This window comes from Pelmatolapia mariae, linkage group LG23 (genome assembly GCF_036321145.2).
Source record: "Pelmatolapia mariae isolate MD_Pm_ZW linkage group LG23, Pm_UMD_F_2, whole genome shotgun sequence".
NCBI classification, from domain to species: Eukaryota; Metazoa; Chordata; class Actinopteri; order Cichliformes; family Cichlidae; genus Pelmatolapia; species Pelmatolapia mariae.
Genome location: NC_086246.1, coordinates 45,159,170 through 45,180,598, shown reverse-complemented (window position 1 = coordinate 45,180,598; position 21,429 = coordinate 45,159,170). Strand labels below are relative to the sequence as shown.

General features: G+C 40.2%; 3 protein-coding genes across 8 annotated transcripts in view; all 3 read left to right on the top strand.

Moving 5' to 3' along the window:
- ddr2a (discoidin domain receptor tyrosine kinase 2a) overlaps positions 1-6,545 on the top strand; it is a 30,837-nt gene extending 24,292 nt beyond the window's left edge. Inside the window, exons 7-17 of one of the 2 annotated variants that reach the window (XM_063467162.1) lie at positions 343-526; positions 612-852; positions 1,265-1,324; positions 1,746-1,882; positions 1,971-2,184; positions 2,270-2,502; positions 2,596-2,723; positions 2,830-3,027; positions 3,113-3,347; positions 3,897-4,046; positions 4,783-6,545. In XM_063467162.1, the coding sequence (XP_063323232.1) occupies positions 343-526; positions 612-852; positions 1,265-1,324; positions 1,746-1,882; positions 1,971-2,184; positions 2,270-2,502; positions 2,596-2,723; positions 2,830-3,027; positions 3,113-3,347; positions 3,897-4,046; positions 4,783-4,914 (1,912 nt within the window). In that variant the 3' untranslated portion in view covers positions 4,915-6,545. Of the gene's footprint in view, positions 1-342; positions 527-611; positions 853-1,264; positions 1,325-1,745; positions 1,883-1,970; positions 2,203-2,269; positions 2,503-2,595; positions 2,724-2,829; positions 3,028-3,112; positions 3,348-3,896; positions 4,047-4,782 lie in introns of both variants that reach the window. The other variant, XM_063467163.1, reaches the window with a different exon arrangement.
- Positions 6,546-6,746: 201 nt separating this feature from the next.
- hsd17b7 (hydroxysteroid (17-beta) dehydrogenase 7) lies at positions 6,747-10,501 on the top strand. 2 transcript variants are annotated; one of them, XM_063466990.2, is made up of 9 exons: positions 6,747-6,855; positions 7,077-7,283; positions 7,402-7,494; positions 7,633-7,747; positions 8,729-8,923; positions 9,036-9,149; positions 9,228-9,284; positions 9,363-9,461; positions 9,554-10,501. In XM_063466990.2, the coding sequence occupies exons 1-9, from the start codon at positions 6,821-6,823 to the stop codon at positions 9,659-9,661; spliced, it is 1,023 nt and encodes a 340-aa protein (XP_063323060.1). In that variant the 5' UTR covers positions 6,747-6,820; the 3' UTR covers positions 9,662-10,501. The 2 variants fall into 2 exon arrangements, with proteins under 2 accessions (XP_063323060.1, XP_063323061.1); XM_063466991.2 differs by lacking the exon at positions 9,228-9,284 and having other exon boundaries at positions 9,378-9,461.
- A 3,011-nt stretch (positions 10,502-13,512) lies between these two features.
- serbp1a (SERPINE1 mRNA binding protein 1a) lies at positions 13,513-19,650 on the top strand. Of its 4 annotated transcripts, none has more exons than XM_063466897.1 (9): positions 13,513-13,879; positions 15,195-15,378; positions 16,008-16,148; positions 16,298-16,366; positions 16,584-16,658; positions 16,829-17,000; positions 17,631-17,675; positions 17,804-17,986; positions 18,298-19,650. In XM_063466897.1, exons 1-9 carry the CDS (start codon positions 13,624-13,626, stop codon positions 18,352-18,354), a joined length of 1,182 nt encoding a protein of 393 aa, XP_063322967.1. In that variant the 5' UTR covers positions 13,513-13,623; the 3' UTR covers positions 18,355-19,650. The 4 variants fall into 4 exon arrangements, with proteins under 4 accessions (XP_063322967.1, XP_063322964.1, XP_063322968.1 ...); XM_063466894.1 differs by having other exon boundaries at positions 16,295-16,366; XM_063466898.1 differs by having other exon boundaries at positions 13,514-13,879; positions 16,832-17,000.
- The last annotated feature ends 1,779 nt before the right edge of the window (positions 19,651-21,429 follow it).

Below are 21,429 nucleotides of genomic sequence, written 5' to 3'. Positions count from 1 at the left end.
CAATGCCTGTAGCTTTTTGGCATTTGAAACATGATATTTTACTCTCAAGATTCATTGTTGTATTGTTTTTTATTTATTGAATTTAAATATAGTGATGTCCTTAGTTACAACCCAAACACAAATATCTCTGGATCAAGTGGAATTTCTTCTGAGTTAGTCACACCACATGTCACACTCTGATCTCTTCCCCAAATGTTTTAATCTCTCGGCTAAATGCAGTGAAAAGACATTTCTTCAACTTCTGTTTTAGTAACCAGTTGTAGTAACAGTTATTCTTCAGTATGAGGCTCCATAGAATTTAAGATCGGAGCATTAAGCATGCTCTACCTCTCTGTTTCTCAGTATGACAGAAGGCTTGGGCCAGCTGACTGATGGAGTGTGTGGCCTGGACGATTTTACAGTAAGTCATGAACGCAATGGATGGCCAGGATATGACTACGTGGGCTGGAACAATGAGAGCTTCCCGAGTGGATTTGTAGAAATAATGTTTGAGTTTGACCGCATACGAAACTTTACCACGATGAAGGTGAGGTTCATGATCAGAAAAGCTGAAATTCTCCATGACTGTTCAACTCCACACATCTCACCAGGTGGCTTTTTCCCCCGCTCAGGTCCACTGCAACAACATGTTCTCGAGACACGTCAAAGCCTTCCATCAGGTGGTTTGTTACTTCCGCTCTGACTCCGACTGGGAGGCCACGCCGCTCTCCTTCAGCCCAGCGGCGGATGAGAAGAATCCGACTGCCCGCTTCGTCATCGTCAACCTGACTAATCACATGGCCAGTGCCATCAAGTGCCAGTTCTATTTTGCTGATGCCTGGATGCTGTTCAGCGAGATCACCTTCCAGTCAGGTACACATTGGAGAGCTGTGTGATGCTCTCTGCTAGTCTGTTATATATTTAGAATAGGTTTACACTGTAAACCTATGCTCATTTGTGCTCATTTCAAACTCTGTGTTTTTCAGATGGTTAAAAAAATACTTATCCCATACTGGGATTTTATAGTGGGCTTTTGTGCTTCAATCCACTGTCTGAAACAAGTAGCTTTCACTCCTGCCTCATAAAAGCCTGCCTTCTTCTGATTGGCTGCCCCTCGTTTGACTTCTGCAAATAGCACCAGGTGCTTGAGGGCACCACTTCCTCTCTTTGCCAGTCTGGAATTGCTGAAAAAACACTAAATACTACTTTTTTCTCACTATGCTTTAATAAAAAGTTGACAAGCTCGGCTAATTTCTGATCAACTCTGTGCCATCTGCCCTTTCAGACACAGCCATGTACAACACAACGCTGGCTCCAACCGAGCAAACACCTAACACACCACCAGGTTAGTGCAATACTCACCTCACTTACACTAATAATACACCTATCAGTTACAAAATCTGTGGCAACACCCAACGACATTGGTCTGAGCATTTGGCAATGATAATGAATGCACCAACACAGCATGCAAACTATCAAGGGTTTAACTTATTGATGTCTCTTTGCTGTTTTCTTATTCCAATCAATGAAAAGCAATTGAGATTTTAATATTATTTGTTTATTTCCATGTTTTTTTTTTGCATTTTACAAACTGATTTAAGCAGGTTTTAGATATGCAGAAATGGACATTTTTATCAAATTAATGTTAACTAACCCTCAAAAGCAGGTCCATCCAGCTGTCATAGGGTGAAAGGCCTGGGCTGGTCTGCAAGAGCACACTCCCTTCAAAATCTTCAACTCTTGCCCCTCTCTCTGTTTCACTGCAGAAGATGACCCCACACACAAAGTAGATGACAGCAACACCCGCATTCTGATTGGCTGTTTAGTGGCCATCATCTTTATCCTTGTAGCCATTATTGTGATTATGCTGTGGAGGCAAGTGTGGCAGAAGATGCTGGAGAAGGTGAGCTCATGGTTTGTGCATTTCAGCTGAAGCTTTCTTCTGAGAAGCGGTCAGTACTGTTTCTTCACTTCTATATCTTTTATTTCAGGCCTCTCGTCAGATGCTGGATGACGAACTAACTACTAGTTTGTCAATACAGAGTGAAACACTGGGCTACCACACCCACAACCAGTCGAATACAACCAATGCACAGGAGTCTAATTCCACCTATGAGCACATCTTTCCTCTCGGTCCAGACTACCAGGAACCTTCGCGCCTCATAAGTAAGCTGCCGGAGTTTTCACAGAGAACAGAAGAGCCCAGTAAGCAGGCAAACACAGGTACTTACAAATTCAAATGTATTTATATTCATTTGCACTGATTTATAGTTACCATGTTGCCTTTCAGGTTCGACCAGCACTTCTGCTTCTAAATCCACTGCCTCTTTTGCAGTCCAAGATGGCGTCCCTCACTACGCAGAGGCAGATGTTGTAAACCTACAAGGTGTAACTGGAAGCAACACCTATGCCATCCCTGCAGTAACTATGGACCTGTTGTCAGGGAAGGATGTTGCTGTGGAGGAGTTCCCACGAAAACTGCTCACATTTAAAGAGAAGCTTGGAGAAGGCCAGTTTGGAGAGGTGCAGGTTACAGCTTTGGTTACAGCTTTGCATAAGATAAAACACAAGTCACGTTTTGAATCTCACTCTCCCCGCTCCCTCTTTCTCTTCTAGGTGCACCTGTGTGAGGCAGAAGGAATGCAGGAGTTTATGAATAAAGAGTTTTTGTTTGACATCACAGAAGATGAGCCCGTCTTGGTGGCTGTGAAGATGCTCCGTTCAGATGCCAATAAAAATGCCAGGTGTGCCGGTGCTTCTTGTACCCTTTAAATGAAATTAAATTGCAAGCGTACATGTGAAGTTTTTATTTTTCTCACCTTTAACTTGCAAATTGTTTTCCATTGGAAGGAATGACTTCCTTAAAGAAATAAAGATCATGTCACGTTTGAAGGACCCCAACATCATTCGCCTCCTAGCTGTGTGCATCCACAGCGACCCTTTCTGCATGATCACAGAGTACATGGAGAACGGAGATCTCAACCAGTTCTTGTCCCGCCACGAACCAGAGGGACATCTTGCTCTGCTTAGCAATGCACCTACTGTGAGGTAAGAAGGAGGCTAATATATGCAAACACATGTAAACATGATTTTCAAGCAAATTATTTGAATATTTATTCTCTCTCCTCCCCAGCTTCACTAATCTCTGCTACATGGCCACTCAGATAGCCTCGGGGATGAAATATCTATCCTCACTTAACTTTGTTCATCGAGACTTGGCCACACGAAACTGTCTGGTGGGCAAAAAGTACACAATAAAGATAGCTGACTTTGGCATGAGCAGAAACCTGTACAGTGGGGACTACTATCGCATCCAGGGCCGGGCAGTGCTGCCTATACGCTGGATGTCATGGGAAAGCATCCTGCTGGTGAGAACTTCCTGCAAAAACATCACTTTATTCAACTGTTACTGATAAATTGTAAATTGATATCTAATTAAACTTTAGTAAATAGTTAATTTAGTATAAAAGAAAACAATTACATGATAATTCATATACCATAGATTGTCAGTTATGTTTATGACATTACTTTATGTAATAAAAATATTTTATAGTAATGATATACTGTATTATTTTTCTACTGACACTGAAACAAAAAACATTTTAGTATTTGTTGATACATATTATTGTGATTGTTACTCATTAGTGTTGCCAATTTCAGCTGAAACCACAATCATGTGATTTACGCCACCAACACCTCATCTGTCTACTTATCTATCTATTGCTCTATTTATTTGTCTACTTGTAAAACAAGTATTTAACAGATAGCAGATAGCTTTCAAGTCAATTATTGATTAGTAAACATTATCCCTCATAAATGCTGTTGTTTGCTCACACTAAAAATTACCCATCGGCTTTTCAGCAGTGATTATTACAAAGTAGGAAAAAAAAACATGCTTGCAATCTTCTGCTTTGCAGGGGAAGTTCACCACAGCCAGCGATGTATGGGCCTTCGGGGTGACCCTGTGGGAGATACTAAACTTCTGCAAGGAACAGCCCTACTCTCAGCTCACTGATGAGCAGGTGATAGAAAACACGGGAGAGTTTTTCAGGGACCAGAAACGACAGGTGAGGGCGGACAGAAGCATTTTGTCATTGTTTTTTTTTTAATAAGAAAAATGTAGCTATTATCACCATTTTTGAAAAAACAAAAAAAACCAAGAAATGAAACAAACTGTTTTACAACAAAGAATTCAATTAAAATGGGAAGAACACAAATTAATGAATGAAAAGGTGTTAGCTGAAGCTTTATCCTATTCTAAAGGAAAATAAATTTCTCACTGGATTTCACCAAACAAACACCAAGTATTAAATACCCATACCTTCACTCAGTAGGTCATGTATGGAGATATTAGGGAATGATGATGTAAATGTACTAGTTTTGATATGAGATATATTTAGTTTGGTTTCAGATATTTATTTCCATATTGTTTTAATGAGCCTTCTAACAAAACGTTGTGCTCTCTTATTCACAAAAGGTAGCTACAGCAAATAGATCTATATATTCGATTTGGCATATTTTTACACCAGTTTGATACAATTCTTTCTAATTTCATAAATTTGACTTAATTTTTTTATTTGCCAGTGTCAATCAACACCTCCACAGTGTATTTCTTGTTAGCCATAAACTTCTATTAGTTCCATTATTACAGCCATTGAGGTGAATGTGTTTGCTCTGAACCCAAATTGTAAGTTATTTAATAAATTGTATTTTTCAATTAAAGGAAACAGCTAAACAGTCTAAAGTGCCAAAACAGTAAACTCTTTTGATTCCCTGAGTTAATATCTCATCCATATTGTGCAGATCTACCTGCCTCAACCTGTGCTGTGCCCAGACTCGCTCTACAAGATCATGCTGAGCTGCTGGAGGAGGAATGCAAAAGAACGGCCCTCCTTCCTGGAGATACACAGGGCCATCTTGGAAATACAATCTTAAGCCAGCGCAGTGTTAAAGACAGTGATTCCCAGTCTGCTCATCTCTGGAAGTAAATGAAAATATGGCAATAACAGCAGACATTATCCAGGTTTAAGCTTGTCTCTGTAGAGAAACAGGGTTGGGGGCACTATGTACTGCCCAAAAGAGTGAGTGTGTGTCAGTTATTAGCAAAAACAAGTTGGCTAAGATGTTTTATAGGCATACAAATATTCCTCAAAAAACCAGTGCTGTTTTATACTACGCTATTCTTCAAACATGCTTAAGAACATGACCTAAGGCTCTGACTCATGTCGATGAAGCCTAATTTAATGTAGCAAGTGACATTTGGCACTTTTGAAAATATATTTTAATTGCATTTGTTAATGTTGGTTTAAATTTCTTATGTTACAGCAATTTTCATATTGACAACAAAACTAATGCAACTGAACTCTCTAGTGTTTTCTCTTGGAAGACTGCTTGAATGTAGAGGAGAAAAGTCCAGAAAAACCATCACTGTTACAGTTCATCTTATCTCAAGTATCTAATCGCCACACATTTAGATTGACGAGAATAACAAGGAAATACCATCTTTTACATCTCCTTGACGTGGTTTCAACATAAAATGTATATGACTCTGTATTTTCAACAGATATGTCTAAATCTCAAATATCAATATTTTGTATTAGTATTTATATGTTAATATGTGTTTGTTCCGTTGGTTTTGTTTGTGCATTAATATGCTCTTTATTTGGAGTATTGTATTTGATTCAATGCAATAATTCTCTAGGTTACATTTTGGATTTCTACGTTATCTTTTATCCTGCTGCAAACTGTTGAGTTGATCATACACTAAGCTCTATACCATTGTGATTGATTATCGATGAGATATTGGAAGATGCTTATCAGCAATCCAGGCCGCGTTGGTTCAACAGTATGTGTTTACAGTCAGTGTCATTGGAAAGATGTTACTGAGAGTGCTGTGGATGTTGAACAAATGACAGAGAAAATAAGTCTTTTTTGAAAGCAGATTAAATGTAGGTATTCATCCTAAATGGTGTGTTAGACAAGAACCATAAGATGCCTATGAGTGAATGCTTTCACTGTAGTTTATATAAGCAAATGAAAAATAAATATCTGATGCGTCATCTACAGGTTTAGTTATCTGCAGTTTTTCTTTTGTATTATTTCCTCTTTGATTTGTTTCCATGTGGCGTAAGTCTGTGCGGCTTTTTTCTTAACAACAACAACTTTCTCTCTTTGTTTGAAGGTCACCCTGCACACCAGAGTTTCAGACAGTTTAACTGTGTTTGCAGGCTTTGCTTTTGCAGGTCTTTGTCCCTCTTTGTAAATCAAGAGAAAGCTCAGATCATTGCCCTTTCAACTTATCCCTATCTGGGCAAAGACATTCTACAAATGAAATCTGATATTTGGTTTAAAGACACATTTGTGAAGCTTGCAGATGTTCTCACAAGACAAAGAAAACATTTCATGACATTCTCCATCAGCTCAGTGCAGGCAGATGTTTAGCCCTATGAAGTCCTAATATGTTGAGATTCATTTCATCTTTGTGCTCAAATGTTTCAGTGAGAATATTTTATATATTTCTGTAAGGAAAAGTTGTTCATTAAATAAAAATTAAACTGGGAATTGTATCTGTTTGAGAGCTTTTGTCTTATTCATGAACAGAGCTGAATATTTCATGCTGCGTCTGAGTGGGCTGTCCCTAAAGATGATCAGCTGACAAGCATGTGGATCTTATTGGCAGAGTGCTGCTACAGTATCCAATCAGAACTCAGAGGTGGGGGCGAAAACTGTTACTTCACAGATCAGGAAATCATTCTTAGGACTTTGCACGGATCAATTGACTTAAAAGAACATTTGGCCGCAAATGTAGAATTTTCTATATTGGCAGTTTGAAGTTAACAGGATGAATAAGGTGATTTTGGTAACAGGAGCCAATAGGTAATCACTGTTTTTGTTTTTTAAATGATAACCTTCAAATCAGGAAACTTTCTATGTTCAGTGAACTTACTACTAGTTATATTTCAAAAATGTTTGATTAAATGTGATTTTTGCAGTGAATTTAATCCACAGTATTAAACAGTAATACTGTAGTAAAGTATTGTTGTAAGTAGTAGTAGTAGTAAATACTAGTAGTAATAGTAATATGGATTTCCCTGCAGTGGCATTGGCCTGGCACTGTGTGAGCGTCTCCTTTCAGTGGACATAGAGGGTCTCCAGCTTTGTCTGGCCTGCAGGAACATGCGCAGGGCTGAAGCTGCTCGCTCAGCTCTCCTCACCTCTCACCCCAAAGCCCAGGTGGCCCTGCTGCAGATGGACACCAGCAGCATCTCCTCCGTCATTAGTGCTGCACAGGAAGTCAAAATAAGGTGGGAAGATGAACTCAGAAACACAGAAATCAATCTGTACTTGATAAATCATCACTGACCACCAGTTACGCTGATAGTTATTTATGTGCTATAGACAACCATTGTTTGTTATCCACAGGTACGACCGGCTGGACTACCTTTACCTGAATGCAGGGATCATGCCAAATCCACAGTTTGATGTAAATGCCTTTTTCAAAGGCCTCTTCTCCAGGTAAACTAGTAATTCTAGATGTGCCTGAATCCTCTATTTTATCTACAGTGCATCACAGTTTCTTTATATTTCATCATCTTCAACTGTGTCCCATGCTGCATTACTTTTGCCTCAAATTTCTATAAACCTGTTTTGCAGAAATGTCATCACAATGTTTGCCACCGGTGAGGGGATTCTGACACAGCAGGATAGTGTTACCCCAGATGGCCTCCAGGAAGTTTTTATGACAAATCTCTTTGGTCACTTTCTTCTTGTGAGTCACTTTTGTAATTTGGTGTCTGAATAATCTTCATATTTTAGACAGATCTGCCCATGAAATATTGTACTGAGATGTGCTTTGTCATAGTTTTCTGAAGGAAGACTAATTGTTGGTCGGTTGTCCTTGATGAAACAAATATAGGTGATACTGGATCTGTCTGTCACTTAGCAACTATGCTCATTAAAAATTAACAGCACGTACTGCTCTAGCCATAAGGTCACAGCAGGTAATATTCTGCTCACTTTGCATTTTCGGCTAAATTCAGGCTGCCATCAAAGTAACCTTTTCAAAGTTCTTGTTTAAACTTTCAGCAATTACAAAACAGTCTTCAGTGCACTTAAGAAAACTGTTCACTCTCACTTTTAGACATTTTGGTGGAATCTTCTTAAAATGCTCACTCAGTTTCTTTAAAATCTACATAGATTAGCCACAACATTAAAACCACTGCCAGGCAAAGAGAATAAGGCTGATTTTGCGCTGGCATTTATGTGGAGGTTAGTTTGGCACATTCCTCCCATAGAAATGTTTTTGTAGACCAAACAGAGACAATAACGACACCCAAAAACAGAACTGGCCCTCCACCGTAGGACCGTGCACGTTGTCAAGCCCCCAAAACTGCTTTCGAATGCTTAAAAGAACAGAGTCCAAGGCCTTCAAGATCAATAACTAGAACAAGCCCAGTCGACAGAGGTCTGACCCTACAGCCCACTGGACCCTAGGTTCCATTGTCCATACTATTTTGTTAAAGTTACTTTGGTTGCTTATATAATATCAGCTGGCTAGTGTTATGTCAGATTGCTGTATAAGCATCCAGTTTAATAGACAGATGTGTTTAAGTACATGCAGTAATCTCATCTGTTCTCACACAGTTCACCCAGTTACCTTGAGTTTAGCTTCTTTTTTGGACAAACTGCAGTGGAAACAAGTTTTAATGTTATCTTTCTGTAATTTTGTGTTCTGCTTTTAATGATAAAGGTCAGGGAGCTGGAGTCAATGCTGTGCCTCGCAGGCCGGACCTCCCAGCTGGTCTGGACCTCCTCTAGTAATGCTCATCGTTCGGCCTTTAGTCTCGAAGACATTCAACATAAAAAAGGCACTCAGACTTACAGCTCTTCCAAATATGCCTCTGACCTGCTCAGCCTCGCACTCAATACACACTACAATAAACAGGTCAGCTCATGCACCTCACATGCCATGATTGACTCACTCCAGAAATTGCATTTCTTTTTTTAAGCTCCTAATATTTTGATGAAAGTGACCCTGGTGCTCGTAATTTTTTTAGGGTTTGTACTCATCTGTGATTTGTCCTGGTTTTGTGATGACCAATCTGACCTACAACATCCTGCCCTCCTTCCCAGCATTCCTCTGGACACTGTTTACGCCTATCTTCTGGCTTGTGAGTGACACAGTTGTTACAAATGCATAGTTGGGTGTTTGGCTCTATCTGAGATGTGTATTTCTTTCAAACTCACAGATAAGAATGTTCACAAACACTTTCACATTGACACCTTATAATGGAGCTGAAGCTCTGGTAAGTAAAATAGAAATTCACACTTCCAACACACAGTTCAGGAGAAATTCATGTTCTCAATTCTGTTCTTATTTTCAGTTTTGGTTGTTTAAGCAAAAGCCTGAATCACTGGACCCATATGCAAAGTATCACAGCTTAACATCTGGGCTAGGGAACAACTACACACAGCCCCGTAAGGTACGGCGAGTAAAAATTTACATTAAAAACTAATGTTGAGTCAAAACAGTCTGTAATGTAGTTCCACATATGTCTTCTGTGTCTCTTCACAGATGGACATTGACTTGGAGAAATCGGAGTCTTTGTATGAGAAATTACTGCAGCTAGAAAGAGAAGTAAGGAAGAAACTGAAGGACGAACAAAAGGAAAGCCCACCTTGATCCCCCAAATCCTGCATCGCCTTGATGCATATCACCCAGTTCTGGATGGAAAACATTTTATTCCCATCTCACAGGTCTCCTAGGAGGATTATGTGCTCTGGCTGTCAGAAAGATAACACATCTCTACCTGTCACAGCAACCCGCAAGCCTGAATTTTAAGTGGGAACTGATGAGTGTGGTGCATGTTGTGACAGCATACATTTTCATCTAACAATACAAATAAGCACTGCCTGTTCCGCTAATTCTTATTCAGAGACTTAACAAATTATCAGAACCTACTAACAGAGTTTTGGAGTCTAAATACACAGAAATAAATGTGATCACCACTATGCATTTTCTCCACTTTCTCCAATCTGGTTGTTAATCCCATGGTCCTCGCGGCAAAACGCAGTGCAGTCTGACAGCAGACTATCTGTGTCTTCCCAAAAGTTGATATAGGTACTTCGTGTGAGCCTCTCGGCGGTGTACGGAGGTGCCGGCAGGTGCGCACAAGCGCTCTCGAAATACCTCTCCGGAGGATCTGGGGCAGAAACCCAGCAGCCATCTCCGTGTTCCGTTTGGTCTCCAGTCTCGCACTCCTCCTCTGCTCCGCTCAGTTTCGGATTGCAAAAAGCCCAAACCATCCCGCAGAAATAGATGAAAAACGTGCCCATGACCATAATCATGAGCGCGTAGGACTCTATCATAGCTTTGGTGACTGCGGACGTCATTTTGCGCATATGCAGGAGTTACTGAACGGACTACCGAAAGTCTGGTCGCGAGGGGGAAGTCAGCAAAAGTGGCATCACCGTTCAAGCTGGACCACTCAGAAACGCGAGACAGATATAGGTAAAAAAAAAAAAAAAACCCGGACGATTTAAAGTCGACCATTATGGGAGTTTTAAAGATTCTCAAAATTTCGATATAAACAGTTACTGTTTTATTTTTTTTTTTTTAAGACTACCGAGAACCAGCAACAAAACATCAAGCTTCTGTTTAATGTGTGGTCTTGCTTTGTGTTCGGTTGTCTTTTCAACCAATCACAGTATTACATATGCCTATTTAATATTTGCTCATTGGCTACAGGGTATATATATATATATATATATATAATCATAAATGAAGTACAACCAAGTTTCCAACTAGCACGTGGCACTGCAAAAATATAAATGCACATAAAAGTGCAGGAATTTAGAGATCATTTAAAGCGTTTTGTTTAATGAAAATATTACAGACAAGACAATATATTAAATGCTGAAACTCGAGATTATTTTTTAAGGTATAGGTTGTTATTTTTAATTTAATCCCAGCAACACGTTAAATAAGACTGAGACTGGTGCATGTGTTTAGTCTTACATCATACTAAAACTCTAAATGTTTTCATTTTCTTGCATGATGCTCAACTACTTACTGTCTCCTTATTAATGTGCCCGTTTCTCAATTTCCAAGTAAACAAATACAATATATTAGAACCAGAAACATGGTGGTGAAAATAACTCATTCTGTGCTGTGGAACTGCTGATTAAAAGAAAATGTCACAGAAATGTTGCAGATCATCAAATGCATTTTAATATTAGACAAAGATAATCTCAGTGAATACAAAATGCTGTTTTTAAATGATGATTTCATTTATTAAGGGTTATCCAAACATTCCCGTGCCCGTGTGAAAAATTAATTAGTCTCCTTGTTAAATCATGAACTAACTTTCTTTAACCACATTTTTTGTAAAGCTGAGTTCATTTTCACCAACCACACCCAAGCTGGATTAATACCAGGCCTGTTGAATCACTTAAACAGAACCTGTCTGACAAAGTGAAGTAGGCTAAAAGATCTCAAAAAACAGCACAAAATACCATGAATTAAAGAAACTCAGGAACAGCTGAGAAACAAAGTCACTGACATCTATCAGTCTTGAAAGTCTTGCAAAACCATCTCTATGTCTTTGAGACTCCAACAAATCACAAAGGGACCCATTTTCCATAAATGGATACAACTTGGAACAGTGGTTACTTTTAAAATTGAGCTTTTCCTTCCCACTGTCACCAAGTGGTTACTCACAGGGGGTCATCTGATTGTTGGGGTTTTCTCTGTAATATTTTATTGTCTTACCTTACAACATGAAGTGCCTTGATGTGACTGTTGTTGTATTTTGGGTTTCTCTAAATAAAACTGAATTGAATTAGTGAACCTTCCCAGGAGCAGCTGGCTGCACTGACAACTCATCCAGGAGGTCACAAAAGAAGCCAGAACAACATCTAAATAACTGCAGACCTTACTTATCTCAGTTAAGGTCAGTGTTCAACAGTAAGAAACAGACTGGAGATGCCATCCATGAGAGAGTTTTACTATAAAGAATACAAAGACTCATCTCACATTTGCCAAAAACATTTCAGTGATCTCCAAGAGTTTTGGAAAAATATTCTGTGGACTGATGAGAGAAAAATTGACTTTTTGGAAGGTTTGTGTCCTGTCACATCAGGTGTAAAACAAACACAGCATTTCATAAAAAGAACATCATAATAAGAGTCAAATATGGTGGTAGTGTGATGGTCTGGAGCAACTTTCCTGCTTCTGGACCTGTATCACTTGTCCTAACTGATGGAATCATAAATGCTGCTCTCTACCAGACAGTCTTAAGGGAGAATGTCTGACCATCAGTTTATGTCCTGAAGCTCAAGAACATTTGGGTTATGCAGCAGAACAATCTGAAAACCATTAGCAAATATACTACTTGAATAGCTCAACTAAACAAGAACAAAATGAAGGTTTTGTCAAACTCTGGATTTAAATCTGATTACATTTTGTTTTGCCATGACCTTAACAACATACACATAAGGTCAGGCCATTTATGCCTGAAAACCCTCCAATGTGACTGAATCGAAACAATTCTGCAAAGAGGGTTGGGCCACATGTCCTCCACAGCGATCTGAAACACTTATTGCCAGTTATCACAAGCGCTTGATTTTGGTTCCTGCTGCAAAGGGTGGCACAACCAGTTATTAGGTCCAGGGGGTAATTACCTTTTCACACAGGACCAGGTTTATTTGCATAGCTTTCTTAGACTAATACAATAAAACATAATTTTAAACTGATTTTTATATTCACTTGTGTTATGTTTGTGTAATTTTTTTTGATGATCTGAAACATGCAAGTGTGACAAATATGCAAAAAAAAATAAGTGATCAGGAAGCAGAAAAATAATTTTTAAATGTAGCCCTGTGTTACAGTCTTAAACCACCACAATGCATTTTTGTATAGCACTGTTTGCAGGTTTCCTCACCTACATCAGGCAGTGCTGATAAAGCTATCTCTAAATACAAATGTGAAGTGCTGTTTATACTTGCAGTAGGCTACTTGCCAGCTTTAAATGGGGGCTAGACCCCGATGTCGTGCGAATGCTTGTTCTGAGCTGTACTAACATACCTACACTCTGTATAGTCACTCTACCGTAAACGTAAACTTTAACAATTTAAGTTAAATCTTTGACCACTTCCTTTTGTTTTCCAACACAACTATAGTGCCTCTATTAGGAGGAGCACCTGCTGTTTCCCTTCGAGATATGTGAGGCAATATATAATAAGCCTGACCAAATATTTGGGCCCTCATTAGTGTGGAAACCAGTCTGCAGTGCTTTTCAAGACAGTTTCGAGGACTGGGGACATTTCTGAAAAGTCAAAACAAGAGCACGCAGTGTAAATGAGGGCACTCATGCTTTATTTTACAGACTACACCGGATAGCAACACTAGCCCCTCTTGCATTGTGGGTAAACGAGTTTCTTCAATTGCCTATCAGTAACTCAGTCTAGTGCTTTGATCGTCCAAAGAAACTACACACCCCACCCGCGCCAACCCAGAGGTCCCGGATGTCTATCGCGCCGGAAGAGAAGACGGTCCTTTCCCAGCCATCTTGTGGCTTCACCTAGCGAAGTGCTCGCACCAAGCCTCGTAGAATCGGAGGAAAATCCTGCTGAAGGGGCGCCATCATGCCCGGACAAATGCAAGAAGGTTTTGGCTGTGCCATAACCAATCGGTTCGACCAGTTATTTGACGACGAGTCGGATCCGTTTGAGCTGCTGAAGCAAGCCGAAGTAAAGAAGAAGAAGGAGGCTTCTGCCCCTGGTGCCGCCAAGACTGCAGCCCAGGCTGCCAAGCAGCCCAAAAAGGAGTCTCAGAAAGAGAGAAAGACCCCCTTGGCTGATAAGAAGGAGGAGACCCAGGCCGTCCCGCTCAAGAAAGATGGTAAAATATAATTTTCACGTTTCGTGTCTCGCACAGTTAAAGCAGATGCTTAACATTGAGCTAACAGGCTAAGCTGCTTGATTACTAGCTAGCAATGGTTCTCAAGCCACCCTCCCCGTGACATGCGGTCCACATGGCTGCTGTGTGCCCCTGCTGGCTGTCATTTACCCGAACAATGACATTTAAACAAACGTGTTCTGCAGTGGGATCCGTTGGGCTTAAAAAATTTGCTGTCCGACGTGTTTTGGCTTGCCCTCCCCCCTCCAGTGGGCCTTGTTGAGCGGGTAGAACCTGAAAGCCTGACTGGCCGGGGGTGTATCTCCGGGTTTATACGTTTATACTTGCCACGATGGGCTTCCAGAGACCCCCACTTGTTGCTGAGCTGACCCAGAAAGCAGTTTTTAGGAAGCAGTTAATTATTTTAAAAATAAAATAAGAAAATATCTTTCTATATATTAATGTCAGGCGCTTTAAGGAGAAGGAAGTTTAGCACGTGCAATGATTGAAGTAACGTAAAATGAGTACATGTGTACGCTCGTGGCGGATCGGCAGGTGGATTGGACCTCGGAGCCTGCACTGCTCTCGCGCGGATGAACCTCGTGGTTGTAGTGTGGGGCGTGTTTAAAGCACAGGCTCTTAAACCGCCACTTCCCATTGGCGCATAATGCAGCCGCGATGCACGCGGTCGACGTACATTCACAGCGCTTATACCTCCGGTTTCCATTTCCCCCCAGATATTTAATTGTCATATATAACATCATGTATAGTTAACAAGTCATTCAATATATTTTTGTTTTACAACTTGTTTGTCTTAAAATTTCCAGCGTCAGGATTTGACCTAGTTCCAGGCGGTTAGTTTGCCATTATCTTCACTTCAGGCTGCCAAGTAGGCTCATATCTGTTTGCAAGAGAGAAGATGAGACAGGTGCGCTGACTATGGTGCAACCAGCTGCTCCTGTGTAGTGGTGGATGTCTATTTTGGTAGCTGGTGAGTTAAGCAATGGGTGGGTGGTGTTGTGTCACACTGGGTCAGTGGCAGTTAGATGTGCCATAGAGGGTTAAACACTGTGTAGGTGTTAATTCACATGGCTAGCCTGTGAAAGGAAGGAGTAATGAGTGATTAAGTTATCAGATGGCTTTCCAGGTTAGAAAACAAAAGTAGGTCAACTTCCTTTGCATGTTAATTGGAATTATTTGCTCCACTTAAACACAACAAACACATCTTCTTTGTCTTTTATCACACTCAGCATTTGGTCCCAATCTGTCACTTTCACTGCTAATGGTCATCTGATCCTCCTGTTGTGGTCAATCCTAGGTGCTGGAATGAGGAGGATGGGCCGGAAGCCGGAGGGTGAGGGGTCCAGACCCCAGGGCGGCCAGGGAGAAGGACGCCCCGCAACAGACAGACGGCCAGCGGACAGGCGGCCACCTCGCCGCTTCGAGAGGCCTGCTGGCGACTCTGGCGAGAAGCCTGAGGGTGGTGAATTTTCAGTGGAGAAGTGAGTTTATTTTCAGAGCAGACTAATTTCCAACAGGGTGTCTTCTGCTTTCACAAAATAGTTTTCATTATTGGGTGGGACTACAACAGTTTAGGCGTTTCTTACAATGATAAGAGACTGTAGTCTTGCCCAAACTGCGGCAGACGCATATCTTATTGTCACAAAAATCTATGTAGGAAACTGAAAAAAATAAAGTCATCAGCAGATCAACTTTTAAGTAGCTACTATCAGGATTTTTATAATCCTTTTTAAAAAATCAGTTGTATGTGCAGTCCCACTCAGTTGTATGGAGTCTTACAGGGAGCTTTAGGTTATTGCTCAGCTGATTGATTCACTTTCATATTCTCAGTTTTTGTTTACAGCAGGCAGCAGGAAAAGAAAAACAACAAAAAAAACCCCAAGCAAACAAAAAGCTTAGCACCAAGCAGTAGACACAGTGAGCTGTTCAGGACTCCCTCAGGAGTTTGTAGAAACCAAAACCAGAGATAAGAGTGTTATGTTGTAATGGTGAAAGCTTGTTTTTACTGCCCCCAACTGGACAATAAAAAAATGTTTTCCCCATTGGCTAAGGAAGCCTGTATCTTGGCCAGACTGTGATTGTAACAGTTGTTCTGCATTAATTTCTTTAGGCCCGTCAGCGACAGGCCAATGAGGGGACGCGGTGGCGCTAGGGGAGGCCGTGGAGGCAGGGGTCGCGGCATGGGTCGCAGCGATGGCTTTGATTCCCGAGGAAAACGTGAATTTGATCGGCACAGCGGCAGTGACAAATCGTAAGTAATATTTTTTTTTCTTCCTCTCACAGTTCTTACATATCGCTTCATTGAAATACCCTTAATGCATCTGGTCTTAAGACCTGTGTGTGTGTTGTGATGCAGTGATCATGTTATGATCCTGGCTAATCCAGATGTTGTTTCAGTAGTTTGAAAGGAGAAGAGAAGCGTGGTGGAAGTGGATCTCACAACTGGGGCACCGTTAAGGATGAACTGAAGTAAGTTCTTTCTTTAGGAACAGAAGAAACTTCTGTGATAGTTAAATAACACCTTTACGCTTTGATAGCGAGAACTCTCTCGTCTGCAAGTGATACATTGAATGATCTATTAGTATGCCATTCTTAGGTGACACGTGCTGTTCTGGGTAAAGCTTACTAAAATTGATGCATGCAGAGCAATCCTCATTTTCATGGCTTCCCTGCCCCCTCCTTGCAGTGAGCTTGACCAATCAAACGTCACTGAAGAAAACCCTGAAGGAGAGGAGCATCCAGCTGCTGACTCTGAGAACAAGTAATTTTTTTCACCTTGCTGTGTTCCTCAATGAGACTTCACTTTCACTGTGAAAAGATTCACAACTTTTGATGTGCATTTTGTAGCCACACACCCACATCCATAGTGAATCAGTTACACTGAAAGACAGTGTTATTAATTCTAACGGTTATCTGGGTGTGTTCATGTTGAAGGGAGAATGAGGTTGAAGAAGTGAAGGAAGAAGGCCCCAAGGAGATGACTCTGGATGAATGGAAGGCCATGCAGGACAAGGACCGCGCCAAGGTAGAATTTAACATCCGCAAGCCCAACGAGGGAGCTGATTGGAACAAAGGATTTGTGCTCCACAAGTCCAAGGCAGAAGTGAGTAAAAACAAAAGGTCTGCTCTCGGTTGGAGAAATTATTTATTGCTACATTTTAACAGGTATCCAGTACTCAAGGATTTATTTTTCTTCCAATGCAGTATGTTGACACTTCCAAAATAGGTGAGACAACAGCTTAGCCAGGAATTAGGGAAGATATTGGAAACTCCCATGTGTTGGAGGTTATGTTAAATATTCTTTCTCTGTGAGATGAAACTGACTTTAATAATGTTGCAAAAGGTTTTCATGGCTGCACTTCAAAGTCAGAACTTCAACATAGAACAGGAAGTAGTTCTACTTATCAGACAATGATGCAAGTTTTATTTTTGCAATATGCCTTAAAAAAAAAAAGTGAATTGGAGTGTTGTGCAAAATTGTATTAGGCAGTAAGTCAGTATTCACTTTCTAAGGCACTACTCCATCATAGCATTTTCAGTCAATGTGCAGAACATGTCACTAAAACTGGGTTTGACATTATAGGTGTGAGTCATAATTTTTTAACAGGACTCGACAGGATGTTTTTATATTAACTGTATTATCTTATTAAGAGATTTGAATTTGTTGGTGGAAGCACATTATTTTGATCAGTGTGTTAATGTTGGCTTGCGTCTTTGTACCTGTCCACTGCAGGATAAGAAGGGTGATCTGATTGAACCTGAGGTTGATGAGCAGAAGGTAAAATTTCTACAGTTGCATGTACTCTGAGTATATGAACTCCAATCATGCATGGTAGCAGAAAATTGATGTTGCAGATATGCCAAAACAATAAAACTTAATTTTTAACCCTTATTTTTGTAATTTAGGGAGATGATGAGCACCATTGCAGGAAGCCAGCCAATGACATTACGTCACAGCTGGAGATCAACTTTGGAGACCTGGGCCGTCCAGGCCGTGGACGTGGTGGACCACGTGGTGGCCGTGGAGGTGGAGGTGGTCGTGGCCGCGGCGAAGCCACCAGGCCAATGCGCGGTGGAAGGTCTGACAAGGTAAGGGACATTAAGCACAGCTTGATTGCCGTTATATCAGCAACAACCAGGTTTCTGCACAGGAAGTTTGGGATGCACAACACAAAATGTTTAAATTAGCAGTGATTCTGATATTTGCTCTTTTTGTCATTTAGAACATCTTTTTTTTAGAAGTGATACAGTCCTTCATATGAAAAGCAGATTGCCCTCTGCTGTTAAATCATTTTACGACTGATTGCAGTCAATTTATTTCTGTATTATTGCAGTGGACTATTTCCATTAATCAGTCTCATCTTTTCTAACTTGTACTTATTGTCCACCTTTTCTAACAGTCATCTACGTCTGTGCCAAACGTGGACGACCCAGAGGCCTTCCCAGCCCTGGCTTAAGCCATGGTTGCTAATCCTCAGGCCTACAGGAGCCTCCTGAGCACCTCCACTACGAGGCTTGCATGTTCCTGGATCCTTCAGCAGAGTGAACCAATGGAGAAGACTGTCATTTACTATGACACTCAATGCGAGGACTGAGTTTTACCCAATAAAAACAAAACGAAGATGGAAAAAAAAAACAGAAATTAACAAAAAAAAACAACAAAAAAATAAAAGGACTTCTTGCTACTCTGGAGCAACTTATTGGTAGAGGTTTTGTACTTGGAAACAAAGTAGCAGGGATGTTTTCATACAGTATTTTTTTCAGAGGTTATGCATTGTCCATTGATAAATTTTTGTAATTGCTGCTTGAAAATATGCATTTTGAAAGAGTATCTTTAGTGTGGTGTGTGCCATTGCTTTCTCGCTTTAAACTAGGCACTGTGGAGCTCCAACCCAAGCTCATAAGCTCTGACACACCAGGTATTTCAGATGACTTTACAGCTTCAGTCATTGAGATTTATGGATTTTTTTTTTCTTTAGCACTGGGATATTGTTTTATATTTTGTACAGGAGGTCTATTCTTGTATGATCTTCAGCCTGTAAATCGTAACTATTTTCATAGATTCTTTCAGAGACTGTATTTCACATGGTGCAAATAGGATGCACCTTGATCTTTGGTCAAAAGGTGCTACCTATCTTTGAATGCATTGATGAAATGGCGCCTAAATCTGAATTTAAGGTTCTTTTTGTACTGAAGATGTTTTGAAGGAGTAACATTAGGTCATTTTGGAGGAGCACGCTGGTGATGACTCTTAAATTTGCGCTGATCATGAAACATTGGTCAGGTGAATTTATTAGCAGCTCAAAGATATTTCACATTTTCTTGTTACTTGTTATTTGAAGTGCAATCCTCGGTCTAATGCATCTTCCTCCTTGCCCATTTCATCTTTGATCACTGGCCATGTGCGAGTCAATTAATGCCTTTCTTTTTACTTTAGAGCGATAAGGGGAGGAAGTGTTTTTACGCAGTTGAGATTTGACCCTCTCCCAACTGTTTACACACTCCACTCTGGTATCCTTTTACAGATGTAAACTCAGCCCAGCTTCAGTTTGTTTCTGCAGTCTGTTCTGTGCTGATATTTTCCTCCACTGTTGACTTGCCCTGTAGCTTCCACAGTGGCACCACTGCATAATTGCTCTGAAAGAAATACAGTTGTCCATTGTGTGGAACAACAGAAGTTCTCTACAAATGTGTGAATTCTAGCCCTGCTATTGGAGACCTCTGTCGGTAAATAAAGGTGGTCGATAAATTTTTTTGCATTGTCATTTCTTTTTTTTCTTTTGTCCTGCCTGCACAAAGGCATTATTATTTTACGCTTTTGCTGTACTTGTTTTTGCTTTTCTTTTTGACTGCATCACTTTTTAAATGTATGCTACCACTGTGTTCAATTGGGGACCTGTTATGATATCCAGCTGTTTTTTCACCTTGCCCTACTAGGCTAGCGTTGCATTATTATTCTAGTCATTTATTGACTTATGCTGGACCTTAGTGTAGCCCCTCAGTTTACTGAAACAACCTGTTTTAGCTTTCTTCCTTCCTTTAGGCCAGTTTTGTTATGAAGGTTGGCTTTTGCAAACAAAAGATGTGAACAAATTGGCTGCCTGTGCTCAGACCTAGCGTGGTGTCTGGGATAATCATATTTGATGCTAATTTGCTGAGATGAAGCCAGAAGTCCTTATAGTCTGAAACCAAACATGTAGATTAGTTTGCATCCTGTATTTTTGGCTCTGGAGTTACTATTACATACAGAAACATTTTTAAAACCCTGGCCATGTTTGAAATGAGTTTGTAGAGAGATATTTTAAATGTCCCTGAAGGGAAATTGTTGCTACTGCTTTTAAAGAATGCAGTTTGTTGGGGAAAGACAGCTTTTGTGTTTTTGCTGCAAATACAATACTCAGATATTTGAAAATGTTAATGATGTGCAGACTTTCAGCTTTAACTCGAGGAATTTATCAAAAGTCTTTCATTAACTGTTTTAATAAATAATAGGCATGTTTTTACATAACCCCTTTTTCAGAGGCTCAAAATTAGACTGCTTTAAATCAAATATATATATAAAAGAATAAACTTGGATAAGAAGAATAGAACCCATGGACTTCACTAAATGCTGGGATTCCTCCCTTTAGGGATTCTGCCAGCAGCTTCAGTTACTGCTTATGTGTGGGTTCTTCTGCATTTAGTAAGTGAAAGGCGTACTCTACAATAGAATGGAAAAGCCCTTTACTGTCATTGTCCATGTACAACAAAATTGTGAGTGCTCAACATCAGCCGTGCAGGTTTAAAATATAAATAGTAAGACAGCAAGAATAGATAACAAGAAAAATGTATACAAAATAAGAGGAAGGCTACATTAGAACAGGTTGCAAAGTGCTTGGTTTAAGATGAGATTCAATTCAGTTTTGTTTATATAGCAGCAAAGAACACGGAAAACCCCAACACTCATATAACCCACCTTATAAGCAAGCACGTTGGTGACAGAAAGAAAAACTCTGTTTTAAAAGGAAGAAACCCAGCAGAAGTAGGCTCAGGAAAGGGCAGCCAACTGCTGTGACGGCTTGGGGTCTGGACGAAAACTGGACCAAGACACGCTATGGAAAAGAGTCAGAGATGAATAATAAGCAGTGATTAAATGCAGAGAGGTGTATAAAGAACATCACCTGACGGAAGAAAAAAAAAAACCTCAGTGCATCATGAGACTAGATTACTGACTCAATGATTACTGATTACTTTATTTACCATGAGAAACTCGTGGCTTCTTTTTATTTTGACAGATTCATTTGGCTGAATCTGAGCAGAGATTTCAACCTTGTACGCTTCATTTGACCTTGACCTTCATTATTCAACCTTTATAGCTTTTAGAAGCCAAATATTGCTCCAATCATATGGGTAAAGATAGTAAAATACACCATTTCTGTATGTAATGCTTCAAGGTCCTAGATCAACGTTTAGGGTCACATGAATTAGGAAAAAGCTTTTAGTTTCCATTCCATCTCCAAACTTTAAAGCAATATACTGAATTAGTCTTTAGG